Here is a 22,456-nt window from a genome sequence, read left to right as displayed (position 1 = left end):
TGCTATCTTAATTTTACAGATGAGAAACTGACGCTGAAGCTGAAGGAGGAGGTGACTTGTCTGCGGCCACAAAGCCAGGGCTATGTTTGCTGGCTCCCAACATAGCGCTTTCATTAAACTGAAGTGGCAGGTGAATAGCTGAGTCTAACACCCCTACAAACCCCAAGGCAAAGCGCTCCAATTTTGCCTCCTTCTTAGGAAAAGTAACTTGGCATGTGCGCACTATGCACCAGAGGCCCCACCCTAGCTGCCTCTGAGCCCTATTCAGCACGCATGCGTCAGGCGGCTCCTCCCGCCCCGCCCCTTCACTCCGCGGAGTTCCCGCTACTCCCCGCCCCTTTCCCTCCCGGAAATCGCCTAGTTTTTCCGGATGTTGTTGTGAGTACGAGAGACACGTGAGGCACTGCTACGTCATCACTGGCCCGCGCAGAAAACATGGCGGCGGCGGGTGTTGTAAGCGGGAAGGTAAGTAACGGCCGTGGGGAACACCTTCCCTTTTTCTGGGACGGGGGGTGCTTTTGCTGCCTGGAGGGCGGCAGGGAGGTACGCGAGGGCCTTTTTGTACAAGGAACAGCTTGTGGCGGGTAGAGGAGAAGAGGACTTGGTGGTGTCAGCTGTTTTCGGGAGAATGCCGGCTCAGTCCGGGCATTAGACAGCTGGCTCCTGCCCCCAGGCCAGCTAGGCCTCCGCACTCTTGCGGTCTGCTGTGCCCCGGAGCGAGGGACTTTTATTTGTATTACTTTTCCTACGAGACAGGTGGTTGCCCAGTTCCTTTTTTTATTCCGAGCTCACTTTTTTAGTTCTTCATGTTCGCTGTTTTGACTCGAGCGGCTTTCTCTCTTCGAGGCCTTTATCTGATTTGCTTTCCTCTACTTCACTCTGGTGAAGGCTCTTCGAAAGGAGCTCTGAGCAGGTGCTGTGCAGCAGTGCGCGTATAGGAAAGGTGTATTGAATCCATTTTACCAGACTGCTGAGTTGCTTGGTGGTTGTGAGCACAAGGGCAGATTTGCATTCAGGGAGCTGGAGATTTACACCATCCCACGCTTGTCTAGGGAGGCGTTAGTTAAGGTATTTATTTCCTAGATGTCTGTATGATGTTACCCTGGAATTATCTGTGGTGCCTTCTGAAGGAGGCGGTCATTGATCCCCGCCTAGTTGGTTAGGAAGTAAGATTGGGTGCGGAGGAGAATTGTATATTGCCCATGCACGTTCCGACAGCACACCTGACTTCTTAAAATTAGCTTGTTATTTAGGACTATCATGACATGGCCTGGCAGCATTTCCCGTTGCGAGAGTATTTCATAAACAGTTGGGTCTTGTGATGATTCGTCCCACACTAAGGACTATTTACTGTCTTCCCCTGTTCCTTGAGTTTCACTCATTTTCCCCCTGCTGCATCGCATTTTGAATTACTTGGCAGCACTTGAGGTTTGGTGTATGGATACTACACTAGGCCACCAAAATAACATGCGGTCGTGATTTCTGTCTGCCCTTCATATTGCTTATTTCCAGAATGGAGGTGGTCCCAATCATAATTTCTTGTATTGGAGTTGTTAGGATTACATGAAATTTTTAATAAAAACATTAACAAATTACATACTTCTGCATACCTCCTGTTTTAAATAAGTTGGGCATTGATTTTTTGATTATTCATGCTCTTTGGTTGTCTTGTCAGTTTTTGTCTTCAGGGTAGATGCTGATCTACTTGACTCACTACATACAGAATGGGGCAAAAGTAGGTCTATAGTTGTTCATATTGAAAATAATACAGTAATTAATAAACAATAACACAAGAATAAACTGTGTTTCACATACTCACAACTGTAAACCTACTTTTCCCCATCCTGTATGTGAAGGTTATCCTCTTTGATTTTCCATCTGTGCTGATCTGATCTAAGATTTTCCAAGAAGGGATCATTCCTTTTGAACTACATTTCCCTCCTTGAGGTGTGGATTGGTTTTGAAAGAACTCTTGATATGATGAAACAACTGTGAAATATAAGACTTTTTTCACCCTTTCTTCCCAAGCACTTGCTGTTTATAATCTAGCTTCTTAAAATTAGTCTTTTATTTCATAACTCTACTGTATCACCTCATTCTCACATTGCAGGTTCACACCCATTTCCATCACTCCATCTAGACTGTATTTTCATGCCAAAAGCTGCCTCTCTCCCAAGTATATACCATCATGACCCGCCATACCCACTTACTCTCTCAGTAAGCGCACATCTAGTTTAAAGGCATCATCATTCACCTGGGTGCATGTAAAACACAAAATGTCCATTTCTATGACAACGTTTAACCAATAACCAAGCTCTAGCAGTTTTATCTTAATGATGTTTCCTAAGCTTGCTGCATCCTCTTCATTCTCAGTGTTTACTTCATTCAGGCCTTTAGTTTGCCTGTAGTTTTGAGTTCTTGGCAGGTTTTTTTTTTTTTTCCTTTGTGTGCATTCTCTTTGCCCATAGTCACCTCTCAGCACCACCACTGGAGTTATTTTTCTCATGCACAAATCTGATTGTTGCTTGCTTTAAAAAACAAACAAATCTTTCTTTTGTTACTGTCACCACTAAAATAGTACCCAAGGCATAAAAACCTGTGTTACCTTTCTGGCTTTATCTTATGCCTCCCTATTTCCCAGTGTTTTTTTGGAAATGGGGAGTAAGGAAGTATATATACGAGGTTTGTCCAGAAGGTGTCTAGCCGTGCATTATGAAAAACAGAAATTTATTGAAGAAGATACAAGAAACATTGTATGTAGCACAATGATGCCTTGGTCCCCTTCAAAATAGGCACCTTGGGACCTTACACAGTTCTCCCAATTGCCATCAGCTGCCCTATTGTATTTTTCTGAATCTTATCAACGGCCTGAAATCTCTTCCCATTTGAAGGTGATTTCAGTTTTGGTAACAGCCAGAAGTCTAAGGGCACCAAATCTGGGCTGTAGCAGGGCTGAGTCACCTGGGTGATTTGATGTTTTGCCAAAAAACTCTGCATGAGACGTGATGCATGAGTGGTAACATTGTCATGATGAAGCTGCTAGTCACCAGTTGCCCATAACTGTGGCCTTCGGAATTATTGGAGTAGTTTCTGTGGAACGTTCACGCTTAATGCAAAATTTGGTGCAGATTTCGTTGCTGTACTCTTTCAGTCATTTTTGAATGCGATTGCCATACAGTACACATGCTCACTTAACAGCATGTATTGTGTCCACTGACTAGTACAGTGAAGTACTCATTATTCACTCATGCGCATTCCAGTCCACTCTCCTTGGCTGCTAGGTTACATTGGTGTTGCGCAAACCATTCTCGTTATATTAATAATGGCTGGACTTTTCCCAGACAGACTATATACTGTATTTTGTTGTATATAATGCGAACCCATGTTTTAGTACTAATTCCCATGTATAATGCAAATGGACAAGTACTACCCATATATAATGAGCATTATACAAATTGTATACGGGAATCAGTACTACCCATGTTTAATAATCATCCTTATTTTTCCCTCAAAAATTTGGGCAAATGTGCGTTGTACATGGCAGAATACGATGTGCGTGTGTGTATGTGTGCGTGTGTGTACATATATACATATATATCTAAGAGAGAGTGTATGTGTGTGTATTTATTTACCCTTCTCCTGCCATCCTCCCAGAAAGGTTCAGCAAAGCCCTGTCTACTTTAGAAACCTAGAGCAGGGGATGTTCAACAGTGTTCATAGGAATCACATGTGGTGCCTTTAAAAAATACAGATGCTGGGCTGCAACCTCAGTCTACTGAACTAGAATCTTTCTGTGTTGAGATGTAGGATGTAGAGTAACTTTTCTAATAAGTCTACTTTCCTTGCTTTGAACTTTGAATGTAGGAAGTGGTGGAGGCAAGACGTTAATCTCTGTCATATGGATAAGCAGTGTAAGATAAGAGGTAAGAGTTTGATTCTAGAGCCAAGCTAGTTTCCAAAACTAATTTCATGTATAATATGAAGATGACAATAGTACATACTTTATGGGATTGTTAGGAGAATTAATAAGTATATTAGAACAAAGCCTGGTACACAGTAAATGCTCTGTAGGTGTTATTCATCACCTTAATTTCCCTGTAAGTTATTGGTTGGGTATGATGGAATTTTAAAGATTAAGAATATGATTTTACTATGGCTGTGAATTTTATTTTTGAAGTTACCTCTAGCTCTAATTCTTGCTATTTTGGGAATTTAAAAATACCCTGTTTTAAGAGTTATGTCTTTTTTTTCTTTTAATTATATATTATTGATTAATGCTGTTAACAGTTGTCCTAACATTTTCCCCTTTCCCCCCTCCAACCAATACCCCCCACTCCCTCTGGCAATTGCCACACCATTGTTCATGTCCATGGGTAATGCGTATAAGTTTTTTGGCTACTCCACGCCCTATACTGTACTTTACATCCCCATGGCTATTCCATAACTACCTATTTGTACTTCTTAATCCCTTCACCTCTTCACCCATTCCCTCACAACCCCTTCCCATCTGGCAGCCACCAAAATGCTCTCTGTATCCGTGATTCTGTCTCTGTTCTTGTTTGCTTAGTTTGTTTTTAGATTCAGTTGTTGATAGATACGAATTTATTGCCATTTTTTCGTTCATAGTTTTGATTTTCTTTTTCTTAAATCCCTTTAACATTACATGTAGTAACGGTTTGGTGATGATGAACTTTAATTTTTTCTTGTCTAGGAAGCACTTTATCAGCTCTTCCGTTCTAAATGATATCTTTGCTGGGTAGAGCAGTCTTGGCTGTAGGTCTCTGCTTTTCATGACTTTGAATATTTCTTGTCAGTCCCTTCTAGCCCACAAAGTTTCTTTTGAGAATCAGCTGACAGTCTTATGGGAACTCCCCTGTAGGTAACTAACTTCTTTCCTCTTGCTGCTTTTAAGATTCTCTCTGTATCTTTAACCTTTGGCATTTTAATTATGGTGTGTCTTGTCGTTAGTCTCTCCAGTTTGTTTAGGACTCTCTATGCTTCCTGGACTTACATGTGTATTTCCCTCACTAAATTAGAGAAGTTTTCTTTAATTATTTTTTCAAATAGATTTCCAATTTCTGGCTCTTTCTCTTCTCTTTCTGGCACCCTTCTGGTGCGAATGTTTGATCTTCTGAAGTTGTCCCAGAGGCTGCTTACACTATCTTTGTTTTTTTGTATTCTTTGTCATCTGGTTCTGATTGGTTGTTTTTTGTTTCTTTACATTCCAGATCATTGATTCGATTCTCAGCCTCATCCACTCTCCTGTTTTTTTCCTATAAATTGTTCTTTATTTCAATTAGTGTATCCTTCATTTCTGACTGGATCTTTTTTAATGCTGTTGAGGTCCTCACTAAGTCCCTTGAGCATCCCTATAACCAGTGTTTTGAACTCTGCATCTGATAGATTGCTTATCTCCATTTCGTTTAGTTCTTTTTCTGGAATTTTGATCTGTTTTTTCACTTGGGCTGTATTTCTTTGTCTGCATTTTCACAGCTTCCCTATGTTGTTTTGATGTATTAGGTGGAACTGCTATGACTCCCTGTCTTGGTAGTGTGCCTTAATGTAGTAGGTGTCCTGTAGGGTCCAGTGGCACAGCCTCATCTATCTATCACTCAGGCTCTGTACTTGAGGTGTACCCTTCATGTGGGCTGAGTAAACACTCCTCTTGTAGTTGAGCCTTGATTGCTTTTGGCAGGTCAGTGGAGGAGATTTACCTGGGCCAGTCAGCTGCAAGGACCATGGCTGACCACCAACTTTTGTGGAAGATCAGCTGTGCAGGGGCGGGGTGGTGGTGCTCTGATGTGGTCTATAGCTGTCCACTGGGTGTGCATTCTGTGGGGTTTCCTGGGTGGTACAGGCCAAGGTCAACCCCCACCTGTGTATTGCTTATGGCCAAGGTGCAATGCCTGAGTTATAAAGCAGTCTGAGATGCCTGCTACTTGTGCTGGGCTTGGAGATTCCCAAGTGGAGCCAACTGTGATCCAAAGCTGGTTGCTGCTAGTTCCATGCTGGGGCCACTTAGCAAAAGGTACAGGGGCTGGGGCTCCCTGAGGCCAGCTGTTCCTTGTTTAATAGGATTTAAGAAGTTGTGAAGTATGAGCCAAGACCAGCCATTCTGTGTGGAAAAGTCAGGGTAACAGTTTGGGCGACCCATAAATTGGGTTGGACATAGTCTCAGGGGATCTCCAGGGCAGGGTAAACGGTGTTAGCCAGTTGGTGGAGTCTCAGATATGGCACCCACCTGCTGCCTCTGAGGCTTTGTGTGCGGAGGGCTCAGAAAAACAGTGACTTCTGCGTGCCTTTCTGTCTGGGAGAAAACTGTCCTCCAGCTCCCCTCTTGATGTCAGACATTTCACTTCCTCCCTGTGTGTCACTTGTGCCTTTCAAGGTGCTACCCCAGTGGTGGAGCTCAGAGGGAGTGAGTCTGAATGAGGCTGTGTGTGGGTTCTTTAAGAGGAACTGCTTGGGACTCCAGCAGTTTCTTCCACCAACTCAATCCCCACTGGTTTTTGCAGCTAGAAATTATGGGGACTTATATTCCTGGCACTGGGACTCTGGGCTGGTAGGGCCTGGTTTCAGGCTGGGACTCCTTGCTTTTGAGATACCCCTCCCGAATTTTTATCCACCACACTTGGATGTGGGACCAGCCCATTCCACCTCTCTACCCCTCCTACCTGTCTTGATGGATGTGGTTTCTTGAATTCCATAGTTGTCAGACTTCCATTTCACTTGATTTCTGATTGTTCTGAGTGATGATTGTTCTATATTTTGGTTGTAATTTTGATGTGGTTGTGCAAGGAGGCGGACCGTGTTTACCTGTGCAGCCATCTTGACTGGTAGCCTGGAGTTGTGCAGTTTTGATGAGTTTTGGTGAATGAAAAAAGTCACAGGGCAGTGTTTAAGGAAATGAAGCATGATGGCCTGGGTTCAAGCCCATCCTCCATTGCTTTATAGTTATACTTTGGGCAGCTTTCTTAACTTTATTTGCCTCATTTTTCTCATTTGTGAAATGAGAGCTAATAATTATATTTCCATTGTGGAATTGTAGAGACAATTAAATGAATTAACATTTGCAAAGCATTTGGAACAGTACCTGGCGTCAAGTGTTCAATAAAGATTCACTGCTATTATTACTTTTGTTAAGAAAGATCTTTCAAACTGCCTTCAGATAGTAAGGTTATTACTGGTTTGGAAATAGTTTAATATTTATTTTTGCTGCTATTTTGCACAAAGATTAATACTTCACAAATATAAAAGTAGTATAGTTATGTAAAATAAACTAGAGGGAGAAAGGAGGCAAAAGGAAAGTAAATAAAGGTAGGGAAGGTAGCTGAAACTGAAGTACAACTATTAAATAAATGATGTGCTTTAGTGAGCTCTAGATTGGCTGTGAGTTTTCTAGCAGCCAAAGTAGAGAGGGGAACCTGATTAGTTATAAGAATTAATAGGACCTGTGGTAGAGTAAAACCAAAAGCAAAGCCCAAAAAACTACTTTCTGAAGATTAGACCAGAGTATGTAGTCTTCTGTAGATTCTTTACAGTATGTAATATAATGAACGTGACTATATGACATAGTGTATCCTTTTGGTAAAGAAAAGGACCCTGTATTTCCTCTTAGTATGCTGTTGTTTTTTACCTGTGGTTAGTTCAGTAGCTCAGTGAATACAGGGTACTACTTTGTTGTATTCATTTATCTGATTTGACTAAATTAAAGGGTAGGTTTTTTTGTTTTTTGTTTTTTTTTGGTAAGTGTGTATGAATTTTTTTCTTCATACTGTTTTTGCTGAGCTTTTGAAAGTGGGTTTAAGTTTGACGATAAATGCTGATTTTTAGAATTCACCTATTTTTTGTTGCTATATATGTATAGAACCATGTTTTTACAGTCAACCAAACAGGGAAGGAGTGACATCCTTTTGTGAATAGTGAGGGAAACAGGGACATGTCTGTAAAGGTCATCCTTCTCTTCTAACAGGTGAACAGAATTGAATTAGTGGAATGAGTTGAATTTACCTACCATAGAGAAGGTGGGAGAAAGGAGATAGCCTGAAATAGGTTTGTCCTTATACCCAGTGCCCCTGATGTTACAATTTACTTTCAGTTTTGAACAAATATTTATTAAGCACCTAATTTGTTCCAGTCACTATATTATGCAATGGGGTTACATTAAATAGCCTCTTACTTTGGAACTTACACGTTGCAGTTGTTTAGAAGGAACACATTCACTAAAAACCACCTCTTACCATGTCTAAACAGGCAGTGTGGTATGAGTTTCAAGTCCTTGAAGTTGGTGTATTTTTAGTGAATATTTGTATTCTGAAGACCTGTAGACTGACGAATCATCATGAAGGCAGGGCCTGCAATGTTTCACCTGCATCTAGTACAGATTCTGGCACATAGTAGGTATTCGGTGAAGAGGAATGAACAAAAAGGTAGAGAAAATGAAGGGGAACTAGAGTGAGAGAGAGATGGGCTCACTAATAATAGCACTTGTTTTGGAGTTAAAAAGTCCTATTTTTAGTACACTTGCATTTCACTCTAGGTTTGTTTTTACGTATTAGAATTTGGTTCTGTTGAAAATACCTTGAAACAAATGGGAAATCAGCTATTATTTTTTCTTAAGAATTTGTTTTGGTGGCATTCTTAGTAAAATATATCTTGAAGCTTACATTTGGCCCCTTCCAATTCCTTTTAGATAAACTTACAGTCTTGTGAAACCCTTGTGCTTAAGAAAGATAAAGGATATTTTCGGTATCTTGCAGATTTTCCCAGAGACTTTTTCCTAGACTAGATCTTGTAACATGGTAGTACCTTTCTGGTACGAGGTACGGTGTGAGTATATTATCTTTATTTTTTCTGGTATTCTTTAGTTTAACAAATGTTTGTGTAACTTCTGTGTGCTGAGTGAGTTCTTTGGATATGAGAGTGGTTGAACACAGACTTCTTTCTTGATGGAGTACAGTGATTTGCAATTTTAAAAAGTTACTTCAATATATGAATTAGTAAAAACATGCCTTTTTGAGAAAGAATTCAGATGTTAAGTCTTTGCTTTGAAGGGACATAGCTGCTGGGACTAGATGAAAAATTACAATGCATCCTTTTCATTTTCACTTTTTTTGTGGAAGGAAAGCCTTATGAAATCTGTTAACTGTGTCTTACTGTGCACTACTATAATTGTATATGTAGTTGTTGGTATAAGGGAAGTCATTCGTTTAGTCCTCATTGTAGCTCCCCAGACTGCTAAATTATTCCTGCTGTCCTGTCTGACATCGTTTGGCACACTGATGTCCTTAAGAAACAATAATAGTTCTGCACCTTGTTCTTCATTGAGAATTGTACCATTCTCAGTATCTCAGTGTCTCTATATCTTCACTCAGAATTTCTGTGGTTTGTTTCCCTTAGAACCACCTATGTTCTACATTTCTTTAGTTCCATTGTCATTACTGATTGATACATCCTAAATAAAACTCATTGTTTACTTTCTCCTGTATTCCATCCTTATCTCAAGTGAATAAACTTATCCACTCAGTTTTGTCCTTGACTCTTCTCCCCTTCACCTCCCACATATGATCAGTCATGAAGTTCTATCATTTTGACTTTTTAAAATAACTAAGCCATCTGACTTTCCTCATCCCCACTGCTGCTACCTTAGTTCAAGCCACAAGTCAGTCTCTTCCTCCCTGGCATTACTGCAGCTGTTTATTCTTGGCTTTGTGCCAGAGTACTAGAAAAAGACAGGTCTGACTTGGGCATTCCTCAGATAGAACTAATGGCTTAATAGTGGCAAAGATTATTTTCTGAATAAATACAAGGTCTCAAATTTTTGAGCATAGCTTCAAAACCTTTTATGATCTGATCTCTACTCTTGTCTCTCAACACTAGCCTCTGCTTTCTGATCTGGGTTGTAGCCATGTGCTGAACTGCTCTCTCTATAGGACATACATCTTCTTCTATCAAATAGTTAAAATTGCCATTCTTCAGGCCTCAGCTTTTCTGTCACTCTGGTTAAGTCTTCCTCATTTCTCATCCTGCCTGAGCCCCTTAAGTCTAGGTTAGATATCATTTATAAGGGCCTGCTGTGGCAGCTTATTCATACTTCTTTTGTATGTTGTGGTTGCCTGTTTTTCTAATATCCAATTACTTTGTTAAGTGCTATGAAGGCAATCACTGAATCCTATTTTATTTATACCGAGAAGCTTGCTTTATGCCTCGTGTATTGTAGGTCTTCACTATATATTTATTGAAGAAATAACTGAAATTGACATCTTATTCAGGATCCTGTGCATCACATTCTGCTATGACCTTTGGTTTTCTGGCTTATATGACATTCTAGTTTAGTCAGACACTTTTTTTCAGTATGTGTGTTTTTCCATCAACACCTTTATTATGTGAGAAGCATCAATCGGTTATCTATTTGTGCTTTAAAGAAAGAGATTGGTTAACAAAAAATAGTATATATTTATATACATAATTACCATTATGGGTGGACTTTATTTCTGTGTGTGGATCCAAATTTCCTTCTAGTTTAATTTATTCTGCCTGAAAGACTTTCTAACATTTTTTTCTTGTACTGTAGGTCTGATGGTGATGAATTTTTTTAGCTTTTGTGTGTCTAAAAAAGTCTTTATTTTACCTTCTTTTTTGAAAGATATTTTCTCTGGGTATAGAATTGTAGGTTAATAGTGGTTTTCTTTCTGTACTTTAAAGATGTTGCTCCAAGGAGGTAGGAGGAAACTTTTGGAGGTTTTGGCTATGTTCCTCTCTTGATACTGATGGTTCACAGTTATATACTTACCCCTGTACTTAGACGTTAAATATGTATAGATTCCGATACTAGTATTTCAATCATACCTCAATAAAGTGTTTTAAAGTTGCTCCGTGTCTACTAGTCTTCATTGTTTCTAAAAAAGAAATCTGTTATAGTCATTATATTTAATGTTTTTTCCTTAGACTGATTTTAAGATTTTCTGTGTATTCCTGATTTTGCACAATTTTATTAGGATGTACCTTTATATATTCTTCTTTGTGGTTCTTGTACTTTAGAATTCATTGACCTGTTTAGATCTGTGGGTTTATAGTTTATAGTCTTTGTCAAATTTGGAAAAATTCTGCAATTATTCTTTTGAAAGGTTTTTCTGTTTCTCCTCACTATCATCTCCTTCAGGTATTTCAGTAATATGTATACTAGACCACTTGAAGTTTTCCTGCAGCTTGTTGATGCTCTGTTCACTTTTTCTCAGTCTCCCCCCCCCTTTATGTTTTGTATAGTTTTATTGCTGTAATTTCAAGTTCATTCTTCTGTAGTGTCTAATCTGCCATTACCCCATGTGGTGTCTTTTTCATTTGGGACATAGTAGTTTTCATTTCTAGAAGTTTAGTTGGGTCTTTGTAATACTTTTGATGTCTTCTCTTAACGAGTTCTAACTTTTCTCTAGTGTCTGAATAATACATGGGATTCAGTTATAATAATGTCTTAATATCCTTCTCTACTAATTCTATTATTTGTGTCATTTTGGGTCATATTTTATTGGTTGATTTTCTTCCTCATTATCACATTATGGGCCATGTTTCCCTGACTGTTAGCATGCTTGGGTGCTAGATAACTTTGTATTCCTATAAAATATTCTCCAGTTTTATCCTAGAAGGCAGTTAAGTTATGTGGAAAGAATTTGGTACTATTGGCTCTTGCTTTTAAACTTGTTAGGTGGTATCAACTCAGCATTTATATGAAACTAATTTTGCCCCAGTGCTGAGGCAAGACTATTCTGATTGCTCTAGCCAATGCCCTGTAAATTATGAGTTTTCCACCTCTAGTGGCAACAGCTCTTTGTGAACCTGCAGATTGTTTTTTCTAATAATTTCAGGTGGCTTTCCCCCTCTCCTTAGGTAGATAACTGATACATACGCACTTTCTCAACACTCAGCGACCTCTACAGACCTTTTGAGTTCTCTCTCTGAGCCCTTCTCTTTTCTGGTACTGTTTTGTGAAATCTGTCTTGGCCCTCCCCAGTTCCTACCTCTGAGCCTTCAACTTAGGGAGATTTTTGTATAATGTCCTGGTATATTTTAATACTTTTTAGATATTTCCCGAGCTGGATTACTTAGGAAACTAAATTTCTTCTTAAATAAAAAATAAAATGGGCAACAGTAGAATGATGTATATATGGGAAAGAAAGAGTTGCATAATGAGCTTCAGTTAGGTAAAGTGTTGCATTTGATTCTTTAGGGTTCACTTCATTAAGCTTCCAGAATCTCTTCAGTGTTGAGTATCACAAAACCTTAGATTGTGTTGTAATGATAAGCTTTTCTTGGCAGGTGAGTATCCCCTTTTCTGTGAGAACTATGAAGTTCTTGGTTATTTTAATACCTGAGTATGTTAGACTTAGGTGAAGATATGCTGAAGTGTTCTTTCTGGAAATGTCTCTGATCTATTTGTCACTAAAGTTTGAGATTTTAAGAGTTTTTTTTTCCATAACTTTTTTCATACATCCATTTTGTGGCTTCCAATATAGTTATCCTGTTTTATGAATTGATGAATGGAAGTCTGGAAAGGTTACAGTTTATGCTTTTAGAATTTCTTTTTTTTCACTTATCAAAATTATTTTTTCATTCCTATAACAATACATAACTTTTAACTTAGATATTAAAATAAGTTAGAGGAATTCACATAAAGGTTACAGTTCTACTTTCAACCTTTCCCCATCCCATTCTCTTTCCAGGTGTACCATATTTTTCAGACCATAAGATGCACCTAGGTTTTAGAGGAGGAAAATAGGGAAAAAAAATTAAAGCAAAAAATGTGGTAAAATATTTAATAACATAAATAACATTTCACCAATGTAAATGTAAGCTACATTTGGACTATAAGATGCACCCCCATTTTCCTCCCATATTTGGGGGGGTGTGCGTCTTAAAGTCTGAAAAATATGGTAACTTCTGTTGATAATTTAAAGTGTGTCCTCTCCTAACTTGTTTTATGTATTTTACAGAGATAGAGAAAAACTTAAAAAGTATAAAGGTTATCATACTATATGTAATTGACAGTTTTCCATATCTGTTTGTCCATTTAATCTCTCATTTTTTTCTTAACTTCTGAACAGCATTCACCATAGATTGAATATCCCAGGATATAGTTGGTCATTTCTCTTTGTGGACATTTAGATTCATACCTTCCATTTTTCCTTTTCCCCTCCCCCCTCTGATAGTATAAATAATAAATAATGCTGTTATGAATATTCTTATGCATAACTTTGTGCATGTGTGTAAATCTGTGTGCCTTAACACTTTTCATCTCTGTACAAACACTAGAACTGTCTCCCACCACACTCCAACTTTTGCCTTCTGCTTAACGCTGGTTTGTCGCTTCATAACTATTTCATTGAAGGTCATCTTGAGTTTTTGAGATCAGAACTTCTTTGGTGATCTTGATTATGAGTAGATTCTTTTCTGACATGATATAAGTCCCTATCAGAAGTGACTAACAACACTGGCTGGTATGGCTCAGTTGGTTGTGGTGTTGTCCTGTACACTAAAAGCACGGAGATTCAAAACCTGGTTATGGCACATACCTTGGTTACTGATTCGATTCCTGGTCTGGATACATATGAGAGGCAATTGATTGATGCTTCTCACATCAGTGTTAAATCTCTCTCTGCACCTCTCTCCAAAATCAGTCAACGTATTTAAAAAAAAAGAAGTGACTAATGTAACATAGTAGAGACATTAAAATACTGTGGGAACTTTATAGCACAGTGGCTAGGAGCAGTTTTCTGGTGTCAAACGGCCTGGGTTTCAGTCTCACACCAGTCCTTTCCACCCCTTACTGTTTGTGTCATTGGCCTTCGGCAAGTTATTTAACCTCTATTTCACTTTTTAAAAAATTATATTTTATTGTTTATGCTATTACAGTTCCAACATTTCTCCCTTTGCTCCCTTCCACTAAGTACCCCCTTCTCCCTCAGGCAAACCCTGCACCATTGTTCATGTCCATGGGTCCTGCATATATGTTCTTTGGCTAGTCTATTCCCTATGCTGTACTTTACCTCCCTATGACTATTCTGTAACTACCAATTTGTACTACTTAATCCCATCACCATTTTCGCCTATCCCCTGACCCACCTCCTAACTGGCAACCATCAAAATGTTCTCTATACAGTATCTATGATTCTGTTTCTGTTCTGCTTCTTTGTTTATTTTGTTTTTTAGAATCAGTTGTTGATATGTATTGCCATTTTATTGCTCATATTTTTGATTATCTTAAAGAAGACCTTTTAACATTTCATGTAATACTGGTTTGGTGGTGATGAACTCCTTATGCTTTTTCTTGTCTGGGGACCTCTTTATCTCTCCTTCAATTCTAGATGATAGCTTTGCTGGGTAGAGTAATCTGAGTTGTAGGTCCTTGCTTTTCATCACTTTGAATATTTCTTGTGAATCCCTTCTAGCCTGCAAGGTTTCTGTTGAAAAATCAGCTGACAGTATTATGGGAGCTCCTTTCTAGGTAACTACCTGCTTTTCTCTTCCTGTGTTTAAGATTCTGTCCTTGTCTTTAAACTTTTGCATTTTAATTATGCCATGTGTTGTTGTGGGTCTCTTTGGGTTCATCTTGTTTGGGACTTGCTGCACTTCTTGGACTTGTCTCCCATACAAATACTAACCAGGCCCAAACCTGCTTAGCTTTTGAGATCAGATGAGATCGGGTGCGTTCGGGGTGGTATGGCAGTAAACACTTCTTGGACTTGTATGTGTATTTCCTTCACCAAGTTAGGAAAGTTTTCTATCATTATTTTTGCAACAGGTTTCTGATTTCTTGCCCTCTCTCTCTGCTTCTTCCCTCATGTTGCAAATGTTGGAATGCTTGAAGTTGTCCCAGAGGCTACTTACACTATCCTCATTTTTTTTTTTTGATTTTTTTGTCTTGCTGTTCTGATCGGTTGTATTTTGTTTCCTTATCTGGGATGTTCCAAATTTTAGGTTGATTCTTGGCTTCATCCACTTTACTGTTGATTCCCTGTAAATTGTTCTTTATTTCAATTAGTGTATCCTTTGTTTCTGACTGGATCTTTTATATGCTGTTGACGTTCTCACTAAGTTCTTAAGCATCCTTATAATCAGTGTTTTGAACTCCTTATAATCAGTGTTTTGAACTAGGTATCTAGTAGATTGCTTGTCTCCATTTTGTTTAGTTCTTTTTCTAGAGTTGTGTTCTGTTCTTTCATTTGGGGCATATTTCTTAAGTCTCTTCATTTTTGTCAGCCTCCCTGTGTTTGTTTCTTTGTATTAGGTAGAGCTACTATGTCAACCCACCTTGATACAGTGGCCTAATGTAGTAGGTGTTCTATGGGTTCCAGTGGCACAAGTCTTCTCTGTTACTCAAGCTGGGTCCTCAAGGTATACCCACTGTGTGGGCTGTGTACACCTTTTTGTTGTTGTTGAGCCTTGTTTGCTGTTGGCAGATCCAAGGTCAGCCACTGCCTGTTTTCTGTCCATTGCCACACAGCATAATCTACAAAGTGATCTGCCAATGGCTGCTACTTTTGCTGGGCTTGTGCCCAGACGAGGCCAAGCTGTTAACCAAGGCCATCTGCTGCTGGTGCCAGGCCTGGGGCATCTTAGTGCGAGGTATGGGTTTGCTGAAGCCAGATACTGCTTGTTTGAGAGAATTTAGGAAAATATGAAACAGGCCAAAACAAGCCATTCATATTGAAAAGCCACTGGAAACAGCTTGGGTGGGTCCTAAAGTTGGGTGGGACAGGACATCAGGGAATCACCAGGGTGGAGTAAACAGTATGAGCCAGGTTGATGGAGTCTCAGGTATGGCACCCACCTGCTGCACTTTGGCTTTGTGCCAGGAGGGCTCAGAAGAGGAACGATGGACTTTTCCAACACTTCTATCTAGAAGAAAGATGTGCCCTATCTCTTGCTTTGGTGCCATACAATTCTGTGCCTCCCCATATGATTCTGTTGCCTTTCAGTCTTCTACCCCCACACTGGAGCTCAGAGTGAGTGAGTACCACTAAGTTGGCTTCAGGCCCTTGCAGAGGAACTGCCTGGGATCCAGAGGTTTCTGTCTTCCACAGCCTTAGTCTGCTCTGCTTTTTACAGCCAGAAGTTATGGACACTTATCTTCCTGGCACTGGAACCCTGGGCTGGAGGACCTGGTGTGTGGCTGGGACTCTCACATCTGAGATATCCCTCCTGATTTTTATCTGCCACACATACTTATGGGACCAGTCTGTTCTATATCTGTTCTTCCTACCAGTCTTCATATGGTTTCTTCTTTAATTCCATAGTCATAGAACTGTCATTCGGCTTGATTTCTGACGGTTCTCAGTGATCATTGTTCTGTAGCGGGGGTGTCAAACTCCTTTTCACCGGGGGCCACATCAGCCTCGCAGTTGCCTCTAAAGGGCCGAATATAATTTCATCTCCTTAACAGTTAAGGAGTAGTTACATTTATACAGTCCTAAAATTATTTCAGCCCTTTGAAGGCAACTGTGAGGCTGATGTGGCCCCCAGTGAAAAGGAGTTTGACACCCCTGTTCTATAGTGTAGTTGTAATTTTTACGTGGTTGTGTGAGGAAGCAAGCCGTGTTTACCTTTACTGCCATCTTGACTGGAAGTCCAGTTTTTTCATTGATACATACGGGCTTCTATCCTAATGATGTAGTAGGGAATAGTTGTAGAATTTATGGCCCTGGGTTATTGTAAAGATTAAGCTGTAATTTATGGAGGCCCTAGTGCATAAATGTTCCATAAATGTTAGGTAGAAGCAGGAGAGAGTACAGCCAATTTATATTGTTCAGCTAGTTGGTGATGGTGATGTGCTCTGATGGTGCTTGTCTTGCATTGTTGATCCTCATGCTATTCTGAATAGTGATATGATTATATTAATAAAAAGTCTATGTAAATAGTAAGTACACTGTGTTCCAAACTTACTTATGTTAAAAGTACTAAGGTGGAAGTGACTATTTTATTTCTGTTTTACTTATTTTCATAATCAAAAAAATTTTAATGGTTCAGAGGGATCAAGGGATATAATATTAATTTATAACATTATTCTATAGACCATCAGTTTTCAACCTTTTTCATCTCATGCACATATAAACTAATAGCTAAAATTCTTATGATGCACCAAAAAATATATTACACTTTTTCTGATCTGGCCAAAAAATAGACATAGTTTTGATTCATTCATACCAGATGGCTATTGTGTTGGCTGTTGTCATTTATTTTTTAAATTTGATAATATAAGGGTAAAGTGGTCAGTGCCCCTGACTCAGGGTATTGCATTTTTTAAAAACTTTTATAGACCACCAATTGAAAATCGCTACTATAGAAGATGAGGCTTCACTTTGGGACCATGTTTTAATCATATGTGTATACCTGTGGCCGGCGTTTTACTTGCTTTTACATATAGAGCACTCAATAAATATTTGTGACCTTGAACTAGTTAATCTAGTCATTCCTAGAAGTCCTTGACATTACTGTTTAAAATTCTCATATTATTCCCTGAATTTACATGCCACTGTGCCACAAAGAACACATCAGAATGATCTTACAGTAAAAAATGTGCTATTATAGCCCTGACTGCTGTGGCTCAGTTGGTTGGGCACCATTCTGCAAAATGAAAGGTCACTTTTTCGATTTCCAGTTAGGGCACATGCCTGGCTTGTGTGCTAGGTCCCTACTCGGGGTGCATATGAGAGATAGCCGATCAATATTTCTCTTTCTCACACCAGTGTTTCTTTCCCTCTCTTTCTCCTTCCGTTCTCCTCTCTCTAAAAACAAATAAATGAAAATCTTTTTAAAAAGTGCTGTGATGGGAATAGTTAGAAAGCATTGATTCCTGATTGTATTTTATCTGCTTTTATTCTTGAATATTTTCAGGTCTGTTTTCCATTTGAATGCAATATTTTGCTTAATGTTTGTTAAAAATATATTTAAGTAAAATTTGCATATTGAGACACAGCCATTAGCCTTATATCTTTGTTTATGGAGTAGGTTAAAATTGTGATAATCACAAAACCAAAACTAGAAAGCAAACATCCAGTTTATCTTTGTTTGAAGTGGTCTTAAGTCTGAGTGCTATTTCTATAGTAATACATTGATATGTGAAATAATCAGAAACTTGGTTCAGGCATTACAGGAAAACATCTCAATATTTTTAAGTTGATGTTGAAATAGTATTGAATAAAAATGGGGTGATTCATCTTATTTTTGCTCTTCCAGATTATATATGAACAGGAGGGGGTCTATATTCACTCCTCTTGTGGAAAGACCAATGATCAAGACAGCTTGATTTCAGGAATATTACGTGTTTTAGAAAAGGTATGTTTTCAGCAAATGATTTTATTTAATAATTGGTCATGGTAGTGCCTCATCTTTGGGGCATCATTATCAGCAAGTTTGAATTTCATGTGTAAGATAAAATTATGTAATTTAATAGTGCTTATAAATTTAACATAAATGATGTTAGAAATATAATACTTTAGATAAGTCAGTAAAATAGCAAGGAATATTTAACTTATGTAAAAGTTGCAATAATAAATTTTTTATGATAAAATGTAAGCATAATTTTAAAATCTATATAACATTTGTTGTCCAATTGTAGTTTACGTATGATATTACGTATTTAAAGTGTTAATATTTAAGAGATTAAAACTTCATTTTGTGTACAGGGAATTAAAAATAGGTGAGTAAGAATTTAAGATATTGTTGAATAATAAATATAGTTTATAATTTTTTTCTCTAGGATGCTGAAGTGATAGTGGATTGGAGACCATTGGACGATGCGTTAGATTCTTCTAGTATTCTCTATGCTGGAAAGGTATTTAAGAAAAAAATGAATGATTAAAGTTATTGTAACTGAGCAAAAAAAATGGAGATTGGGCTGCCTGTCACCACAAAATCACAAAATCCACACTTGTGAGGCAAATGCTGGTATGAAAGGAAAGAGGTTTTATTCAGGTGCTGCACGATCTTGGAGGTTGGTGGACTCCTCCCTTGAAGCCCATCGCCTCAGTAAGACCAACAGAAAAGCCAGTGTCCAGAGTTCCTGCCCCAATTTAAAGTACAGTCCTTTGGAGCCCATAGGTGGCTGTTAAGTGGTCGTAGTCCCCATATAGTTAGCTTAGGTTGTTTGTGGCAATTGCCCGTTTCAGACTGCCTCTTGCATGAGGAGCCTGTTCGGCCTTGGGCCATGCAGCTGTTAGTGCTGCCTGGTTTTATGCTCCTGGGTGAGAGGATGTGTGAATGCACTGGTCTGTGCATCACCAGGTAGACGAGAACAAGAGAGAGACTCCCTCCTGTATTCCATGGGCCCATGGAGAGAATAGGCCAGTGCACTGTGTGGATCCTAAGCCAGAGAGAACCTCTTTATTCCCTGGGATTATATTAGCTTTGGTGTGGGACAGACCAAGTGCTTTTTCAAAATGACCAATGAATTTACCAAGCTTTCCTGTGCATTGGGTGGGTCCACCTCCTAACCAATCCTTTCTTTTCCCAGGCTAGACTTACAGGCCTCTTTGGTCCAGCACCTCCCCCTGCACCATTTTGACTTCTGTGGTGCATATTCCTGCCTTCCCCCATTCTGGTATCAGAAGGGAGGGGAGGGCTTTTTCCTATCCAATTATCTCTCTAGCCTTTCCTGCTTGGATCCTCTCCATTGATATTTTAGCTTTCTAAGCACTCAGTGTAAGAACCTCTGCATGCTGCCATCCCAGCCAATGGGTGAGACTCCCTGACACTCCTGAAGGACTGTCTACTGATAACCTTATGCCATTGAAAACAAACAAACAAGCAAACAGCTTTATCGGGGTATAATTTACATACCATAAAACTCTTTTAAAGTCTTTAATTCAGTGGTTTTAGTATATTTACAGTTTTGTGCAACTATCACGAATATCTAATTTTAGAGCATTTTCATCATTCCTGAAAAATAAACTACCTTTTATTGGTTACACTCCAATCCACTCTTCTCCCAGCCCCTGGCGACCACTAATCTACTTTATCTCTAAATTTTGCCGTTGTGGACATTTCATCTATACGGAATCATACAAAATGTGGTATTGTGACTGGCTTCTTTCACTTAGCATAATGTTTCACTGTTCATCCATGTTACAGCATCTATTGGTATTTTGTTTTTTCTTCCTTCTGAATAATATAGCATTTATGGATATACCCCATTTTATTTTTCATTTGATAGACATTTGGGTTGTGTTTACTTTTAGGCTAGTAAAAATAATGCTGCTATGAACAGTCATGTACAATTTTTGTATGGACATGTATTTTCTCTTGAAAACCTGGGAGTGGAATCATTGGGTTTTATGATTATTTGTATTATAACATTTGTATCATGTGTTGACTTCTCACTATGGGAGGTTGATTTAGCTCTATCTTATCTCTGATTCACTTTCATCTTGAAATTCTGGTTCTGCTGTCCACATTTCTTCTCAAAGTATTTAATCACATAGATGATCTTCTGATTTCATCTTCATAGAGACTTTCTTACCAGAGTCTTACTAGCTTCACTCTGAACTGGTTGCTCTTTTGTTTCCTGTGCAGCAATTATCCTGGAAATTCTGTTTTCCTATTTCCGATATTTTAATCCCTGCTTTTTATATCCTATGTTGTTATCTACCTATTTTGCATTACTCCCTTGTTTTGGTGTAGTTCTAGTGCTTCCTGAGAAAAAAGGTATATGTAAGCAAATACATTTCTTTTTATAGACTTTTCTTTTTTAAAAATATATTTTATTGATTATGCTATTACAGTGCCAATTTTTCCTTCTTTGCCCCCTTTCCCCCAAAACCCTTCATTCCCTCTGGCAGTCCCATCTTTACTGACTGAGCTAGCCGGGCCACCTATGGCAGTCCCATCTTTAGTTCATGTCCATTGGTCATGCATGTAAGATCTTTGGGTACTCCATTTCCTGTATTGTTCTTAACATCCTCCTGCCTATTCCATACCTACCAATTTGTACTTCTTAATCCCTGCACCTTTCCACCCTTCACCCTCTTCCCCTTCCCAAGTGGTACCCCTCCAACTGATCTCCATATCTATGATTCTGTTTCTGTTCCACTTGTTCGCTCAGTTTTTTTTTTTTTAGGTTCAGTTGTTGATAGTTGTGAATTTCTGCATTTTAATGTTCGTTTTGATCTTTTTCTTTTTTCTTTAAGTATATTTTATTGATTATACAATTATAGTTGTCCCATTTTTTCCTCCCCTTTATCCCCCTCTGCCTGTACCCCCATCCACCAGTAGTCCCCCCACTTAGTTCATGTCCATGGGTCATGCATGTAAGTTCTTTGGCTTCTCCATTTCCTATACTATTCTTATCCTACCCCTGTCTATTTTGTACCTACCATTTATGCTTCATATTCACTGTACCTTCTCTCCCACTTGCTCCCCTCCCCTTTCCTGCTGATAACCCTCCATATTGTCTCCATTTCTGTGGTTCTGTTCCTGTTCTAGTTGTTTGCTTAGTTTTTTTTTGTGTGTGTGTTTTTTTTAGGTTCAGTTGTTGATAGTTGTACATTTGTTGTCATTTTACTGTTTATAGTTTTTATCTTCTTTTTCTTAGGTAAGTCCCTTTAACATTTCATATAATAAGGGCTTGGTGATGATGAACTCCTTTAGCTTTTTTACCTTATCTGTAAAGCACTTTATCTGTCCTTCCATTGTAAATGAGAGCTTTGGTGGATAGAGTAATCTAGGTTGTAGGTCTTTGCCTTTCCTGACTTTGAATACTTGTTGCCAGCCCCTTCCTGCCTGCAAAGTTTCTTTTGAGGAATCAGCTGACAGTCTTATGGGAGCTCCTTTGTAGGTAACTATCTGTTTTTCTCTTGCTGCTTTTAAGATCCTTTCTTTATCTTTAACTTGTGGCATTTTAGTTGTGATATATCTTGGTGTGGTCCTCTTTGTGTCCATCTTGCTTGGGACTCTCTGTGCTTCCTGGGCTTATATTCTATGTCCTTCACCAAATTATGGAAGTTTTCTTTCATTATTTTTTTCAACAGGTTTTCAGTTTTTTGTTCTTTATCTTCTTGTTTGGCACCCCTGTGATTCGAATGTTGGTATGTTTGAAGTTGTTCCAGATGTTACTTAGTCTATCTTTGTTTTTTTGGATTCTTTTTTCTTCTTGCTGTTCTGACTGAATTTTTTTTCTTCCTTTTGTTCCAACTCATTGATTTGATTCTTGGCTTCATCCACTCTACTGTTGATTGCCTGTCAGTTTTTCTTTATTTCACTTAGTGTAACCTTTATTTCTGGCTGGGTAGTTTTTATGCTGTTGAGGTACCCATTGAGTTGGTTGAACATTCTAAACACCAGTATTTTGAACTCTTTATCTGAGACATTGCTTATCTCCATTTTGTTTAGTTCTTTTTTTGGAGTTTTATTCTGTTCTTTCATTTTGGCCATATTTCTTTGTCTTCTCCTTTTGGCAGCCTCCCTTTTT

At 38.7% G+C, this 22,456-nt stretch overlaps 1 protein-coding gene across 2 annotated transcripts in view; it reads left to right on the top strand.

Moving 5' to 3' along the window:
* Nucleotides 1-385: 385 nt before the first annotated feature.
* Nucleotides 386-22,456, top strand: part of TBC1D15 (TBC1 domain family member 15) — a 67,188-nt gene continuing 45,117 nt past the window's right edge. For both annotated transcript variants that reach the window (XM_024576482.3, XM_024576483.3), the window contains exons 1-3: nt 386-465; nt 18,229-18,327; nt 18,752-18,826. In XM_024576482.3, the coding sequence (XP_024432250.1) occupies nt 436-465; nt 18,229-18,327; nt 18,752-18,826 (204 nt within the window). In that variant the 5' untranslated portion in view covers nt 386-435. The remainder of the gene's footprint in view (nt 466-18,228; nt 18,328-18,751; nt 18,827-22,456) is intronic.

Source organism: Desmodus rotundus, chromosome 3 (assembly GCF_022682495.2).
Source record: "Desmodus rotundus isolate HL8 chromosome 3, HLdesRot8A.1, whole genome shotgun sequence".
Taxonomy (NCBI): domain Eukaryota; kingdom Metazoa; phylum Chordata; class Mammalia; order Chiroptera; family Phyllostomidae; genus Desmodus; species Desmodus rotundus.
Note: the sequence above shows the minus strand (reverse complement) of the source record. Positions and strands in the feature narration are given on the sequence as shown.